Source organism: Candida oxycetoniae (genome assembly GCF_023343755.2).
Source record: "Candida oxycetoniae strain CBS 10844 chromosome Unknown scaffold3, whole genome shotgun sequence".
Lineage (NCBI taxonomy): Eukaryota > Fungi > Ascomycota > Pichiomycetes > Serinales > Debaryomycetaceae > Lodderomyces > Lodderomyces oxycetoniae.
Genome location: NW_026055368.1, coordinates 336,485 through 352,829, shown reverse-complemented (window position 1 = coordinate 352,829; position 16,345 = coordinate 336,485). Strand labels below are relative to the sequence as shown.

The following is a 16,345-nucleotide window of genomic DNA, read 5'->3' as shown; positions in this document are numbered from 1 at the left end:
ATAAAACCAGTAAGAGCACGATAAGGGTAATAATAAGAAGAATTAAAGACTAAAGCAAAAGAAAAAACGGGGGGTGTTGATCATAATACCTATCTACAATAATTAAGTTTCACAGTTTCAATGGGAATGAGAATTCTCTTTCTGTAGCTGTGGAGGGTACAGTAGATACGGTGAATACTGTGTGCACTCTAAATACCTCAGCGAATACTGAATTTCCTGCAGTGATTGTTGAAGTGTATGAGATGGTTGCTTTTTTGAGAATGCTGCGTTGCACTGTTTGGGAAAAAGATATTGTTGTGGTAACTTTAAAGTTTCAATAATACTTTTTAGTGTAGGACTATTCAATTGATCAATATCTAGACAATACTCATCATCATAGTCATCTTGATTAGTTTGTTTTATTTGTTGATCAACTTGATCATATTGGTAAGGTGGGATGGTAACATTGCTTGTCGAACATTTGACAGATGTATTAGTAGTAGTTGCAGCGTTATTATGTTGAGATTGGTTTGCCATTGTCGGTTGTAGCTGTGTTTGTTTTGGATAGTGATTATTCATTAGACTTAACGGTGATTTACTCATAGATGATTGTGGAGTATATGGCGAATGTACCGAGGATACTTCATAGATCGAGGATCCCATCGAATCAGGAGTATCTGCGTGTTGCGGAGATGGTTGTTGAAGCAGGTGTGGATTGAGATTGAAATTACGATGACCGTTATAATTCTGAGTGTGGTTATACAAAGTTTGACACTTTTTTTGCTGTCTCGCCAATTTCTTCAACTTCTTTTGTTCCTTCACCTCTTCATACACTTTCAAAGCGAATGGTAATAATTCTGGGTCTGTTATAACTTCATTCTTTTGTAATTTTTTTCTTAGTTTGTTTTTGATTCTTGATTTCCCTTTGTGGTCAAAAGGCAATTGTTTACACTCTCCACCTTCAACGTGAATTTCGCACCACATTTCAGCATTACTGAAAAACTCTCCACACATTGAGCAATTCCCCGGACTCGTCGCGCGGTCCCTTGTCTTAGTGCCTTCGGGATATTTGAAATGTCTCGATTTTAAATGGGTTTTGTATGTATCTCTTCTTGAAAAACCTCCTGTTGGATGACACTTGTGTGTGATGTTGTTATCGTCAGTATAAGTACTTTTTTCAAAGTAAGGGCAAGTATATGCTTTATTGCTGGAGTGCTTTTTTAAATGCCTCGTGAGGTAGCCTCGTACACTGAAAACAGCGTCACAATGTGGACAAGGGAAAGATGACTTTTTCCCACAATCACTAGTCAGTTGTTCTTCTTCATCTTCTTCCTCAAATGGCGAGAAACTGTTATTGGGCGATATCGAGTGTTCCTTATTACAAATGCCCAATTTTTGGGATAAAGTAGTTTCATTTGACGAATTTGACATTGTTGGGGATAATTCATTTGCGTGTACTTCATTTTCCTCTTTTGCAACCTTGTGTAAAATCACTGGCGGAGGGTGTTTAAATGCATCCAAGTCATTCTCTTTGTTGTTCATGACATTGTCATCTTCGGCAAAGACCCATTCTAATTCGCCTTTGGAGTTTTTGATTGGTAAAAGCCTAGTAGTTAGACCCATGGAGCAACTTATTGGTGTTAACGAATCATCTATTTTCTCCTCCTTAGGTGTAGATGACTCTGACAGCTCGGGAGATGGTTCGGTGGACAAGTTTATAGGAGGGAACAAGAAACTTGAAGCGTTTTTCCTTTCAGTTGATTTTGTGGTGGTGGTGGTGGTGCTCATGGTTTTCGATTGCGGCTCTTTGATTTCCTTTGGATAAGATAGTGGCTCATTTTTCACTATTACTAATGAGAAACATGACAAGACAAAATTCGAGATATTGGTAACAATGTAATTTAAAAAGGTGAAAAAAATAGATGTTACTGCTATTTCGTACATGGCTTGGAAGGCGGTTTTCCTTGACTCATTGATAGGGGATTTGCTTGGTCCAGAAGACTTAGTTTGGTTATTCACACCCATATTTCAATCTACTCGTGGGAAAAAGGGGGGAAACTTGGGACTTAAATACAAACCCAGCAATCAAATTTTGTTTATAGCCTGGAAAAAAACGTGATTTTTATAGTTAGCGGCTATTATCAAGAATAGATATATATACCTTTCTCTTTCTCCAAAAGACTAGAGTTTCTCGTGCGTCACTGTGATAATAATATTATATCTATCTTTTTCAGCTTCTGGTTAATAAGTTGACGTCTCTTCTCTCAGGTTCAGGTTCTAAAAAAATGGTGCTCCTCAAGGTTGAATATAAATGTTAGTTATTGGTTCTTAATATAAGTTTTTTTTTTTTTTTTTTTTTTTTTCCATGGTCCTTGATAATTAGTAACATTTTGTGTGTGTATGTAACATTTTTTCTTGCTGGGTTGGCTTTTGTTCGACGGAGCTCAGGGGAAGAGGGGGCGAGAGGAAAAAGACTACGGCGGGGGCGTGGGGCGACTATGGAACTATTCCATAAAAGTGTGACAGAGAAAAAATAATAAGTAAGGAAAAAAAGTTTGTCCGTAAAGGTGATGACAGTTTCTCAGGGAAAAAAGCTTATTACATAAGATTTTGCTGAGAAATTATATAATAAAATGTTGGTTTACAAGTTGTATGTTTATGTAATGTTTCAGGTACTATTAGGGTTTGCCAATTCTCCCCCGCCATTATGGCTTTATGAATTTACGACTTTATGGCTTATGGCTATAATTTTATGGCTTTATGGCTATAATTTTATGGCTTTATGGCTATTATTTTATGGCTCTATGGCTCTATGACTTTATGGCTCTTTCTCTATGACTCTATGACTCTTTCTCTTTGCGTTGATCAATACGATGTGGTATTTTCAATCGTATAATCAATGATTACTTTTATAATTAACTATTTTTTAAACTAACCCATAGATTTTTTTTTTTTTTTTTTTTTTGGCTTCCCTCATTATTAGTAACTAGATAATAATTTATCCTTGGAACAAAGTTATTCCTCGATTTATTCCGAAGAGGATAATCCTTTATAAAGAGGAAGCAGAGAATCACTTTACACGAGTTTGATGACTTTTGGAGTAGTTTGTTATTCCTCTTGTTTTTGTTCCCCTCAAATCTATTGTCTGATTATCTGAAACTAATTACTAACCAGTAGTGTAACAAAATCAATAAAACCTATTGTTACTATTGTACAGGGACTAATTTTGTTATTGTAAAAAAGAGTTGTAATGTATGTCGATTTCCCATGTCGTTAATCGCATTTTTGACGACAGAAAATAAAACCAAGAAAACAAAACCAACAAACAAACAAACAAGATCAATAATCAATTATAAAAACTTTGCCATAGATTCCAAGTAGAACACTTTATTCTGTTGGCATAGATTCCTAGTAGAGCACTTTATTCTGTTGAGTATATATTTAATAGATTCTCATTCCAAACATCTTTATAAAAGTTAATTGAGCTTGGTGTAGAGTGAAAAAGATGTAAATATTGTACATTCACTTTCTTTACCAAATCTCAATCCCTCTCTCTAATGTAGACTTTTAAATATTAAGCTTATATTTTGATAAATGGAAAAAAATTACGCGGTACCAAATAGGTTTATGAATATACTTTTGAAAATTTGAATTTAGACACTATCGAGCGACACTATCGAGCAAAGCGAGATAGTGGAGTACACTGACTAGGGACACTATCGAGTGACATGAGAAAACAATCAACACTTGTTAATTCATTAGCTTTTATCTCGCTTTGCTCGATAGTGGAGTACATTGACTAGGGACACTATTGAGCAAATTGACTAGTTACGATACTACTCACCCAACACTCATCTACATCTTACTCTCATCTACATCTAATACACATCTACATCTTACTCTCATCAGCACCACTGTTGTCTACACCACTGTTATCTACTGTTATCTACTGTTATCTACTGTCATCTACTGTCATCTACTGTCATCTACTGTCATCTACTGTCATCTACTGTCATTTACACCGCTGTTGTCTATATCATCAACTTTAAAGTTACTATGGTAGTCACAAGACTATTGAGAATAAAAAATTGCAAGACTAAATTTCCAAGACTAAATTTGTCGTCTGCTTAGAAGAAAAATTTTTCAGACGTTGTTATAGTCCATCCACATCTAAGGAAAAATCCCCAACATTCGCCACAAACCAAGGAAATACAAAGGTGTTTTCTGAATAACATATACTGGACTTATTGTTGATTCAATGATATAGCTGGGGGAAAAAAAAAAAGTAGACATAGTTGGTTTTTTTTTTTATTATGGCCTTTCAATTTAATGGTTCTCTCGAGACTTTTCAACATGACACAGTGACACACCACACCAAGGACAACTCGTACTGGTTCTATGAAAAATCCAAAGAATCGTTTCCTGGTCAAGCATTTGGTTTGGAGATTGTTGACATTTTATACCACACCAAAACGGAATTTCAAGATATTCTTGTTTTCAAATCAAAGACATTTGGTAATGTGCTCGTTCTTAATGGTATAATACAATGTACCGAGAAGGATGAGTTTGCGTATCAGGAATTGATTACCCATATACCAATAATGTCGCATCCTAGTCCGCGCAAGGTTCTAGTCATTGGAGGAGGAGATTGTGGAGTTATACGAGAATTGATCAAACATGTTGAAGATAAAAGTGTTGAGTCGATAACCATGGTTGAAATTGACGATATGGTTATTAAGCTACTGACGGAATTTCTACCACAAATGGCCAAATATCATAACCACCCAAAAGTGAAATTGACCATTGACGATGGGTTCAAGTTTCTTAGGGAGACAAGAGAGAAATTTGATGTTATTATTACCGACTCGTCCGACCCTGAAGGGCCAGCTCAAGAGTTTTTCCAAATAAACTATTTCAAGTTGCTATCTAATGCGTTGAATGAAAATGGTATTGTAATTATGCAATCGCTGGAAAATATATGGTTGGATATCAAGTACTTGAAGGAGCTCCTTTTAAAAGCATCAAATGTATTTCCCAATGTAGAATATTGTCAATGTTATATGCCAAGCTATACTTCCGGTCAGCTTGGCCTTATCATTGCAACGATGAACAAAACGGTTGACTTGACTCGTCCGTTGAGAAGGTTTGATAGTTGTAAAGAAACAAGTCTTTTTAAGTACTATAATCATGAGGTCCATCATAGCTCGTTTATATTGCCTACTTGGGCAAGACAATACCTTGGATAATGACACTATCGAGCGAAGCGAGATAGTGGAGAGAGACCAGACGAGTGAAACGAGTCTAGTCGATAGTAGTTAGAGACCAGACGAGTGAAACGAGTCTAGTCGATGATAGTTAGAGACCAGACGAGTGAAACGAGTCTAGTCGATAGTAGTTAGAGACCAGACGAGTGAAACGAGTCTAGTCGATAGTAGTTAGAGACCAGACGAGTGAAACGAGTCTAGTCGATAGTAGTTAGAGACCAGACGAGTGAAACGAGTCTAGTCGATGATAGTTAGAGACTAGAGTGAAACGAGTCTAGTCGATAGTAGATAGATCAACACTATCGAGCACAATTAAATACTACGATACTATCGAGCAAAGCACACCACAATTAAATATTAATAACCTCGTTCTGCTAGATAGTGAGCACTTTATAGCTTGTTACAATACCATCTCGCTCTGCTCTATAGTGAGCACTTTATAGCTTGTTGCAATACTATCTCGCTCTGGTCTATAGTGAGCACTTTATAGCTTGTTACAATACCATCTCGCTCTGCTCGACAGTGTTACTCGATGGTGTTACTCGATAGTGAGCACTTTATAGCTTGTTACAGCACTATCTCGCTCTGCTTTATAGTGGAGCAACGCTTTGTAGCTTTGTAGCTTGTTACAACACTATCTCGCTCTGCTCGATAGTGTTGCTTGATAGTGTCGCTCGATAGTGTTGTAACAAGTTATTTTTTTCCCCTCATTTGGTAGCCCCTTATTATCCCATTCATTGCAAGTTTCTTTCTCAAACTATAAACAAGACAAAGGTAGTGTAAACAAGTAAAGGTTTACAAATAAAAGTAGTGTACCACTTCTCCAATCGTCCTACTTAAGCTTAGTTCCTCTTCTTTATTGCTGGTGAGTAAAATTTTTGAACATTTCAACACACCTTTCTTTACACACATACACACACACTCACACTCACAAAGCATTCATTGAAAAAGTGGAGTGTACCAATAACCAAGGTAGTGTATTCGTTGACGAAGGTTGCAAAAGTTATTTATAAAGTATAGTCACTATAAAAAACTTTGTTATATATTACAATTATGTCAGGTTCCAACGATGATTTCACAAGCAATATTGATGAACAATTGCTTAATAGTGTTGATACACATAGTGGGAAATTGAAATTAGAGGAAATTGCTCATGTAGCCGCTATAGCTAATAATTCAAAGCAACAAGAGCACCTCCAGCAAGCTATACATGCAGGGCAAGGGCTAGTGCCATTTGATACTACAATTCCTCAACAAAAACAACAAAAGGCTCAGAAAAAAAGTAGAAGAAGTAACAAGTCAAAACAAGACCAGCAGACGGGCGAGTTGAGCGAAGACGATTTTAGGAAATTCCAATTACAACAACAGCAGCAGCAGCAACAGCATCAACAACAACAACAACAACAGCAGCAGCAGCAGCATCACCTCCATCAGCAGCAACAGCAGCAACAGCAACAGCACCATCTTCACCATCAGCAACAACAACAACAACAACAACAACATCAATTGGATCCAGACCTGTACAACAGGCAGCATCAACACAATCAACATCATCAAGTAAATGCCGCGGCCGCTGGAATCAGCACATACACCCATCCACACCACCAACACCAACACCACATCCCAGAATTGACAGCTCCTACAGCTGAGGAATTATCAGAATACAACATCCAGATCCCCGATCCCATTGTTGATGCTAAACTGAAAATATTCCCTGTAACGGAAAACACAATTACCGCTGAAGGCAATTTAATAACACGTCCATATCCTGAACAAATTTTCAACAATCGTGACGACTTGAACGAGTTTATCGCTGAATTTGCTAGAGATAATGGGTTTGGTGTTGTTATTGCTCATTCTAACAAAAAGGCAATATATTATACCTGTGAATTAGGTGGCCGTTATCGTCATAAAAAGACCAAGAAAATAGATGTTTCAAAACAAGTCGATGTAGGAGATGGATACATGTTGGATCCCGACACAAAAACCAAAAAGTTGAAGTGCCCCTTTGCCATGACTGCGTCTTTTAAAAAATCAACAGGGATGTGGACTTTGAGAACTACTTGTAATGAACACAATCATCCACAGTTGGATCCATTGCTGAATCATCCAATGTTACGCAAACGCAGTGATGAATTGAATTTGGTCATTTTGGAATTATACAAGTTGGGCACAAAACCATCACATATCGAATCTAAAATCAAAAACCAGTACCCTGACGTATTGATTAAAAGAGAGGATATCTACAATGAAATCAGAGGCTATAAACGTAAATTGAAAAAGCAAAATTCGAGATTTGGATTTAATAATCCTTCCAGAATTGCAAACGCTCAATATAGGAAAAAAGCAGCTCAACAGGCTGCGGCAGCAGCTGCGGCGGCGGCTGCCACTGGAGCTGGTCCACAAGGTGTAGTTGGATTACCAAACACTATGAATAATATTGGTGTTGTTCCCGGTGTACAGAATAGCAGTGATGCAGCTGACGCGGTAGCTGCTGTTGCTGCTGCTGCAAGTGCAAATGCATTTTTGCATGGCAATGGTCAACATGTGCCTTACGACCCATACCACTCTGCACCACCACCACCACCACCATCACAATCTCAGCAGGTGCAACAACAACAGCAACAACATTCCTCCCACAATCATCACCAACTTTCCCAACAACGACAACGACAGCAGCAGCAGCAAAGACAACAACAGCAGCAGCAGCAGCAACAACAACAACAACTCCCTCAAAATCAACAACAACAACAACAAGAAGAGTTTCAACGCCAATTTGTTGCCGCTACTCAAGCTCAACAACATCAATTGGATGACCAACAATACCAGCAGTATCAACAACATTTACAAGATCATGGACTTCACGATAATGATGGTGCCGCTGCCGCTGCAATAGCAGCTGTTGCCAATGTTGCCCGTCAACATCACTATCAAGACAATGGAGATTTATCAATGGATAACATTGATAGTCGATTAGTTGGAGAATAGAAGGAATGGTCATGTACGAGAATGTTTTTGTCTTTTGTTTTTTTTTTTTTTTTAAATCACCTTTAATCTTATTGTTTTATTAATTATGACCTTAATATATATGTATATCAAATTATTTATATCTAGTCTATCAGAAGTAGTAGCTGTAGCTGTAGCTGTAGCTGTAGTAGTAGCTGTAGTGGTAGTAGTAGTAGTAGTAGTAGTAGTAGTAGTAGTAGTAGTAGTAGCAGTAGTAGCAGTAGTAGTAGTATTGATGCAGTTGTTTACATACTTTTTAAAATTTGTATACCTTCACATCTTTCTTCAAATAATTTGGTCAACTGCAAAACTTTACGACCTCGAATAACAGGTTTCTTTTTGAGTTCATTCTTTGTGAGATTTGCGTCGTTTCCATTTATGCTTAATGCCGATATAGTATTGGATTTGTTTGTTGTTGGTGTTGTTGTTGTTGTTGATGGTGGCAGTGGTGTGAAATGATACTTTTGTGGTGGGAACTGTAATTGCAAATTGGAAACATTAGTCAATGCTGTGTCCTTTTTCCGTGGTTGTTGTCCAGTTTCAACCGGCGAACTAAACACATTCTCATCTGTCAAATTTTCTGGTTTTTCATTAGTGGCTTTTCCTGAATGGATGGGTTTGGATACGTTTGCGCTCTCTTGTATTTGTTCATCTGAAGAGTTATTGTTGAGTTGTTTCCGTTCCGGTAATCGAGGTAGTTCTTTAGTCTTCAAGTTCAAGTTGGTTTTAGAGGTAGAATCGTTCTTGTGTAAAACAGAATTGTTTTCTGCTTTTTGCAATGTGCTTGGTCTTCTTTCAGGTAATGGTGGTTTTTTCTCTATCGTGGCATGCCTGTTTATGGGACGTAGGTCTGAAGATTGTATACTACGGTTGTCTTTATATTTGCTCCTGGTCATTGAGTTGACATTGGGATTTGAGACAGTATATGCCTCGAAAATAGAATGAGGATGATAACGATTTTCTTCATCATTACTATCGTTGTCATAACTGACATCGTAGCTTACATCGTATGAGTTCTCAATTGTATCATTGGCTTCTTGTTCACTATGTACAATAATGTCCTCAATTTGTGTAAAATGATGTATTTTACTTATTTCCTCCCAATGCTCCACGACATTTCTAATAAATCTCTGAATTACTTGAATTTCATTCTTTTCTGATGTCACCGGTTTATGGGATAAGCAGTGAGAAAGCGATTTCCCAATAGTAGTGGTTGTGTGTTTTGTTATGTGCTCATTCCTGGTAAGATTATAAAAGCATTGAAACAATTGCAACAAAAGTTGATCATAATTTTCAGTCAGAGAAAAATGCCGGTGCCTAATAATTATTTTGTGCAAAACTTGACTCGTATAGTCAAAGTTATCTTTGATAGGAAGACTAATTTCGTCGCTTGGTATCAATGGGTGTGGTAACTCCAGCAAGATTTTTTTGAATGCTGTTGATATACTGTATAAATCCCAATCGTTTATCCAAAAGAACTGGTTTCTTAAAAGACACTGGTAAAGAATATCAATGTATGTCTTTTTGCCCGGTTTATAAAAGATCAATTCAACTTTAGTTCCATTAGTATTTATAATGTTGAAGAGCTGGTACAAATGATGATTGAAAACTGGGTGTTTCTCGCTTGATAATGTAACATATGGATTTATCACTGGAGTCATTTTCATTGATAAATGTATACAAGGCTCGAGTTGTAGGTCATACTTGTAAATGTTTAGGGATATCTTTAATTTGGTAATATCTAGATATTCAGCTAACTGGCTTAAATCCCGGCAATGGACGACTATGGTTTGTTTATCCTCGCCGGCAGTTGTTCTTGTTGAGTCTAATGCAAAAGTATCTAGTATTTTATTTAGATTCAGTAGGTTCTTTTTAGTCGAGTTGAAGTTGTACAATACTGAGGTTATGGACTTGATGAACCAACTATCGTGCACTAGGAATATTTTGACCAAATTTTTCAAGTTGTAGCCATTATCACCACTCTCAGTCATCATGAAACTTTTGATAAATTTTAGGCCCCAGACCCAACTTATTTTGTTCAACCCGCTAGAAAACATTACCAAGACATATGGTCTTTTGGGTAAGCTCTGCATTAACGTAGGTATAAGTTCATTGTAGTTTATAGCATCTGTAGATGGCAAATAGGAGGTATCAAATATATATATGGGGTAATTTGTGATTGGATCTCGAAACGTTGCATTGTAGAAGATTCTTTCCATGGAGAAAAAGCAACGGCAAGCAGGAAAAGCTACGTGTAAAAAGGAAAGATAATGCAGCAACGACGCTACAGTACTGGGATCTTGGAAGAAAGGTCAGCGCTAGACTTTCACGGAAAAGGAGAGATATTGGTTAGTAGACCTTGTAATTTTCATGGGTATATTTTTTTGGTACATCATCAAAATGATGTAAACATTGAACTTGCATATTAGAATCTTTTTTCGCGTGGGCGTGTACGAGAGAAAACTATCGACACTATCGAGCGAAGCGAGATAGTGGAGGACATTAACTGCCACCGCTATCGAGCGAAGCGAGATAGTGGAGCACATTAGCTGTCACCGACACTAGCTGCCACCAACACAAACTGCCACCGACACTAGCTGCCACCAACACAAACTGCCACCGACACTAGCTGCCACTGACACTATCGATAGAGGAGATAGTCGATAGATGATAGTTGATAGTTGATAGTTGATAGATGCTAGATGATAGATAAGATGCTAGATGATACATGATAAAGGTGCTAGATGATGAAGGATAAATAGAGATGCTAGATGCTAGATGCTAGATGATACATGATACATGTAAAAGATAAGTTTACGCAAAATCTTTAGCTCTACTAAATAATGAAGAGAAAAAAAATAAAAAAAAAATAAAAAAAAAAAAAAGACAATATATAATATATAATATAATCGCTCCTTGGTAATCACGTGACATACTAATTGCCTTATTCTGTTTTGCCACTGTGCAACATTGGCGGGGGGGGGGGTGATAGAGAAGATAGAGAGCGACACTATCTGTCACTACGAAGTGCTACTCCACTATCGAGCAGAGCAAGCTAGTCAATGTCGGTGGCAGCTAGTCAGTGTTACTCCACTATCTCGCTCTGCTTGACAGTGTCTCTCGCTTTGCTCGATAGTGTCGGTGGCAGCTAGTCAGTGCTCTCCTCGATAGTCGAGTGTAATCACGTGCCATACTAACCATCTCTTCTTCTCCTTTAAGCATATGGTAGCATTTCTTCCAATCTGTTTTGCCACTGTGGGCAAGTGAAAAAAAAAAAAAAAAAAAGTGGCTAAGATGGCCAAACTTTAGGTGGAAAAATCATACAGCCAAAAAAAACATCATTTATTTAAGTAGGTGTCAATTGGGCAAAGTTGTAAAGAGAAGGATTATCTTTTTTTTTTTTTTTGCTTCCTCTTAGGTTTGAATTATGACACCTGTGCAAAAAAATCCGCAGAGTGAGCAGCCACACCAAAGCCAGCAGCCAAAAGGTAGTCAGCTGCTGCAGGCACCCAAGAAACCAGTTGAAAAGGAAGAGGAGTTATCTGAAGAGGACCAGCAATTGAAAGATGAGCTTGATCTAATAGTTGAGAAACTAAGCGAGCCCGGTTCTCAAGACGAGCACACCTATGGGAAATTACTCGACTCAATGAAGAAGTTTATTCAAGAGTCAACTACTTCCATGACTGCTGTGCCAAAACCACTAAAGTTCCTAAGACCCCATTATCCAACATTGTCGAAAATATACAATGAGTGGTTAGAGTTGTGTCTGGATCTGGAAAAAAGTACGATTGTCTTGGAATTGGCCGATATTTTATCGGTTTTGGCAATGACTTATTCGAACGAAGGAAAGAGGGATTCGTTGAAATATAGATTGGTGTCTGGAGACGCCACTTTGGCAGATTGGGGTCACGAGTACATTCGCCACTTGGCGTTGGAGATTGGCGAATCATACCAAGAAAATTTGGGAGTCGACGAAGAATTGGTTTCAAAATTGATCAAGTTGGCGTTGAAAATCGTTCCCTTTTTTATGAAGCATAATGGAGAAGCAGATGCCGTGGATTTGCTCTTGGAGATTGAATCGATTGACAAGTTGCCTCAATTTGTCGACGAAAACACTTATGCAAGAGCTTGTCTCTATGTTACCAGTGTAGTGCCGTATTTGGCACCACCCGATGATTTGGCCTTCTTGAACACTGCATTTGCTATTTACTTGGCGCATGGCCAACTAACGCAAGCATTAGCCATTGCCATCAAATTGGACAATGATTTCTTGATTCAACAAGTCTTTGACTCTACAAAGGATGAGTCTGTACACAAACAATTGGGTTTCATTTTATCACAACAAAACAATAATTTTAAGTTACTTGAAGAAAATCATCAAGTCCAGGAAACTATTGGTAATGTCAAATTGGCCGATTACTTTCATTATCTAGCAAAAGAATTGAACTTGCTTGACCCCAAAGTACCTGAAGACATTTACAAGTCACACTTGGAAAATTCAAAGTTTGGATTGGGAACATCAGGATCAATTGATTCGGCAAAGCAGAATTTAGCTGCTGCTTTTGTCAATGCATTCATCAATTTGGGATTCGGTAAGGATAGGTTGATGCAAACTGAAGAGGACAACAAATCTTGGATATATAGAACAAAAGGTAAAGGTATGGTGTCAACAACAGCATCTCTTGGATCACTTCATCAATGGGACGTTAATGAAGGTTTGCAAGTGTTGGACAAGTACACGTATTCAGATGATCAAGAAGTCAAGGCGGGTGCGTTGTTAGGTACGGGTATAGTGTCTGCCAATGTTCACGATGAGGTTGATGCTGCGTTTGCCTTACTTCAAGAGTATGTTAATGACCCTAATAAGCTTTACCAAACATCAGCTATTACCGGGTTGGGGATTGCATTTGCAGGTTCTTCTAGTGAAGAGGTATTAAACTTGTTATTGCCTTTGGTATCTGATCTAGATGCTCCTTTGGAAGTTTCTTGTCTTGCGGGGCTAGCCTTGGGGCACACCTTTGTTGGTACTTGTCACGGTGACATTACCTCGACTATCTTGCAAACTTTATTAGAAAGAGATTTGACACAATTGACCAACAAGTTTGTCAAATTTATGGCATTGGGGTTGGGTCTTTTGTATATAGGTAAAACAGAACAAGTTGAGGATGTTTTGGAAACCATAGATGCAATTGAGCACCCTATCAGCAAAACTTTGAAAGTTTTGGTGAATATTTGTGCCTATGCAGGTACAGGAAACGTTTTGCAAATACAAGCATTGTTGCAAATGTGTTCTGCCAAACCAAAAAGTCAGTTAGAGAAAGAAAAGAAGTTGGAGCAGTCTGAAGAGGACCAGCAGCATAAGAAGAAGAATAAGATCAAAAACAAGGGCGAGGAGGAGAACAATCAAGACGGTGATGTTGATATGGAAGCTTTAGAAGATAAGAAAGAAGATGCTAAATCCGATGAGGGAGGTGGGGCTACCAACTTGACAACTACTGTTACCACTACTGCTGCTACTACTACTACTACTAATGCACAAGGGCAAAACAAGGAGGATGATGATGACGATGATGGTGACGATGACGATGATGAGGATGATGAGGATGAGGATGAGGATGAAGAAGTCGACGAAGGAGAAGAGTTGTATCAAGGAATAGCAGTGCTAGGATTAGCATGTATTGCAATGGGCGAAGATATTGGTCAAGATATGTCATTGCGTCATTTTGGTCATTTGATGCATTATGGAAATTCCTTAATTCGCAGGTCTGTTCCATTAGCTATGGGATTAGTATCTGTGTCTAATCCTCAAATGAAAGTATTTGAAACTTTATCGAGGTACTCGCACGATCCTGATTTAGAAGTTGCTCAAAATGCCATCTACTCTATGGGATTGGTTGGTGCTGGAACAAATAACGCTCGATTGGCACAATTGTTGAGACAATTGGCTTCATATTATATAAAGTCGCCAGATTCATTATTTATGGTGAGGATTGCACAAGGATTATTACACTTGGGTAAAGGAACCTTGACTTTATCTCCATACAATTTGGAAAGAACAATCTTGTCAAAGACATCATTAGCAGCATTATTGACTGTGTCTGTTGCGTTATTGGATCCGAAAGCATTCATATTGAATGATACAACAACCGAGACTTCCCATGAATTATTATATTATTTGACTCCAGCTGTTAAACCAAGAATGTTGGTTGCGGTGGATGAAAAATTAGAGCCAATTAAAGTAAATGTCAGAGTTGGTCAAGCGGTTGATATTGTAGGTCAAGCTGGTAAACCAAAAACCATAACTGGATGGGTTACACAATCTACACCAGTATTGTTAAATCATGGTGAGCGAGCAGAATTGGAGAGTAGCGAAGAATGGATAAGCTTGAGTAATTCATTGGAGGGAATTGTGATTTTGAAAAAGAATCCCGAGTTTATGGAAGTAGATTCGTGAAAAGTAAAGCCAGAGAAAGAAAGAGATGAAAAAGAAAGAGGATAAGAATCTACTTAAATAATAAAGCAGAAGAATCTTTTTTTTAAATAAAAAAAATGACTTTGTTTGTTTAAAACCTTGCATCTCTTCCTTTTTTTTTTATTTATTTTAGGGAGAGTAGCCTCTCTTCTCTATATTTGCTCTCCCACTCTCTTACTCTCAAAATGCTATTGCCATTGTCTCTCAACTAAACTCTTGTGCTTTACCAGTCATCAAAAGCCCTACAATTAATCCAAATAAGCCCAATACCGATCCAAAAATCTCCACAACCAATATTTTCACAAATAATGCACTATCAGCAGCATCAGATATAGCAGCAGTAGAACCAGTTATACCCACAGCTATACCGCATATCAAATTAGAAATCCCCACAGTTAATCCTGCCCAAAATAACGAGTACCCAGTATAGAGGTTTTCCTTTGAGTACAACACATCACTACCAACGCTTGTTAGTTTTGCACTAAAAACAATAGCCATGATCAATCCATAGATTGCCACAACTTCACAAAAGATGATTGATATTAAATTCTTTGTAGTTATTCTTGGAGCTCTTACACCAGCTCCAAGAATCGATGTGCCAGTCACAAATATCCCCCACGCCGCTCCAACCACCGAAAATCCTATACAAGACGCAATTCCTAAAGATGCCCACATATATGGTGATGTGCTTTCTAAAAACCCGCCTATATTGAATGATTCACCAGATCCCGTGAAGAGCATATATCCGCCCACTGTCAATAGTGATCCTATCACTAGAGAAGATGTTACATATGACATAATGCTCAAAAAAAAGGGGGGGAGGGGGGGTAAAAAGAAAATGGCGGTTTGCTAAGGTTACTAATTTGTTGTGTAAAATAAACTTATACTACAATCAATTTGTTCACAAGGGCTTTTCTCGTTAGATTGAAAGCGCAGAGATGTGCCGAAAAAAAAAAAAGGCTAGATAGATATTGGTTCACTTTACACGCCCTAGAGAGCAAAAAAGAGTTGTATCTAAGATGGTTTAGAGGAAGAGCTATTAGTGTCTGACTATCGAGCAGAGTGAGATAGTCCATAGAATGCAATGTAGAATGTATTTGAGATATAGATTTATTCGGCAATGTTGTGGCTGTCCATTGTTGAGCAGAGTGAGATGGTGGGCAGCTAGTCAGTATTGCTCCACTATCGAGCAGAGCGAGATAGTCCATAGAATGCAATGTAGAATATATTTAAGATATAGATTTATTTGGCAATGTTGTAGCTGCCTATTGTTGAGCAGAGTGAGATGGTGGGCAGCTAGTCAGTGTTGCTCCACTATCGAGCAGAGCGAGATAGTGGATTAGTCTTGGTGTGGGGCAGCTGGTCAGTGTTGCTCTACTATCTCGCTCTGCTCGATAGTGGACTAGTCGTGGTGTAGGGCAGCTAGTTAGTGTTACTCCACTATTTTGCTCTCCTCTAAAGTGGATAAAGTACAAATTTTTACATTGCTGTGAAATGTTGATATGCAAAAAAAGAAAATTAAATGGCTGCGAAAAACAAATAATTAACAAAGGTTTGGTCGCAAATTTTTTTTTATTAGTATTCAGCATTTCTATAAAACTATCATGGGCAAACTGTTCTCTGT

General features: G+C 37.9%; 6 protein-coding genes across 6 annotated transcripts; 3 read left to right on the top strand and 3 right to left on the bottom strand. All coding sequences in view use genetic code 12, as the record gives it.

Moving 5' to 3' along the window:
• Nucleotides 1-117: 117 nt before the first annotated feature.
• STP2 (Stp2p) lies at nt 118-2,004 on the bottom strand (the record flags this gene model as incomplete). Its single annotated transcript, XM_049322354.1, has 1 exon — nt 118-2,004. One exon carries the CDS (start codon nt 2,002-2,004, stop codon nt 118-120), a length of 1,887 nt encoding a protein of 628 aa, XP_049181776.1.
• A 2,288-nt stretch (nt 2,005-4,292) lies between these two features.
• Nucleotides 4,293-5,225, top strand: KGF56_001249 (spermine synthase; the record flags this gene model as incomplete). The annotated part of the gene is made up of 1 exon (XM_049322352.1): nt 4,293-5,225. The coding sequence occupies one exon, from the start codon at nt 4,293-4,295 to the stop codon at nt 5,223-5,225; it is 933 nt and encodes a 310-aa protein (XP_049181775.1).
• Nucleotides 5,226-6,296: 1,071 nt separating this feature from the next.
• Nucleotides 6,297-8,231, top strand: KGF56_001248 (uncharacterized protein; the record flags this gene model as incomplete). The annotated part of the gene is made up of 1 exon (XM_049322351.1): nt 6,297-8,231. One exon carries the CDS (start codon nt 6,297-6,299, stop codon nt 8,229-8,231), a length of 1,935 nt encoding a protein of 644 aa, XP_049181774.1.
• Nucleotides 8,232-8,494: 263 nt separating this feature from the next.
• ECM25 (Ecm25p) lies at nt 8,495-10,342 on the bottom strand (the record flags this gene model as incomplete). The annotated part of the gene is made up of 1 exon (XM_049322350.1): nt 8,495-10,342. The coding sequence occupies one exon, from the start codon at nt 10,340-10,342 to the stop codon at nt 8,495-8,497; it is 1,848 nt and encodes a 615-aa protein (XP_049181773.1).
• Nucleotides 10,343-11,676: 1,334 nt separating this feature from the next.
• Nucleotides 11,677-14,703, top strand: RPN1 (proteasome regulatory particle base subunit; the record flags this gene model as incomplete). Its single annotated transcript, XM_049322349.1, has 1 exon — nt 11,677-14,703. One exon carries the CDS (start codon nt 11,677-11,679, stop codon nt 14,701-14,703), a length of 3,027 nt encoding a protein of 1,008 aa, XP_049181772.1.
• Nucleotides 14,704-14,925: 222 nt separating this feature from the next.
• Nucleotides 14,926-15,396, bottom strand: KGF56_001245 (H(+)-transporting V0 sector ATPase subunit c''; the record flags this gene model as incomplete). Its single annotated transcript, XM_049322348.1, has 1 exon — nt 14,926-15,396. One exon carries the CDS (start codon nt 15,394-15,396, stop codon nt 14,926-14,928), a length of 471 nt encoding a protein of 156 aa, XP_049181771.1.
• Between the last annotated feature and the right edge of the window lie 949 nt (nt 15,397-16,345).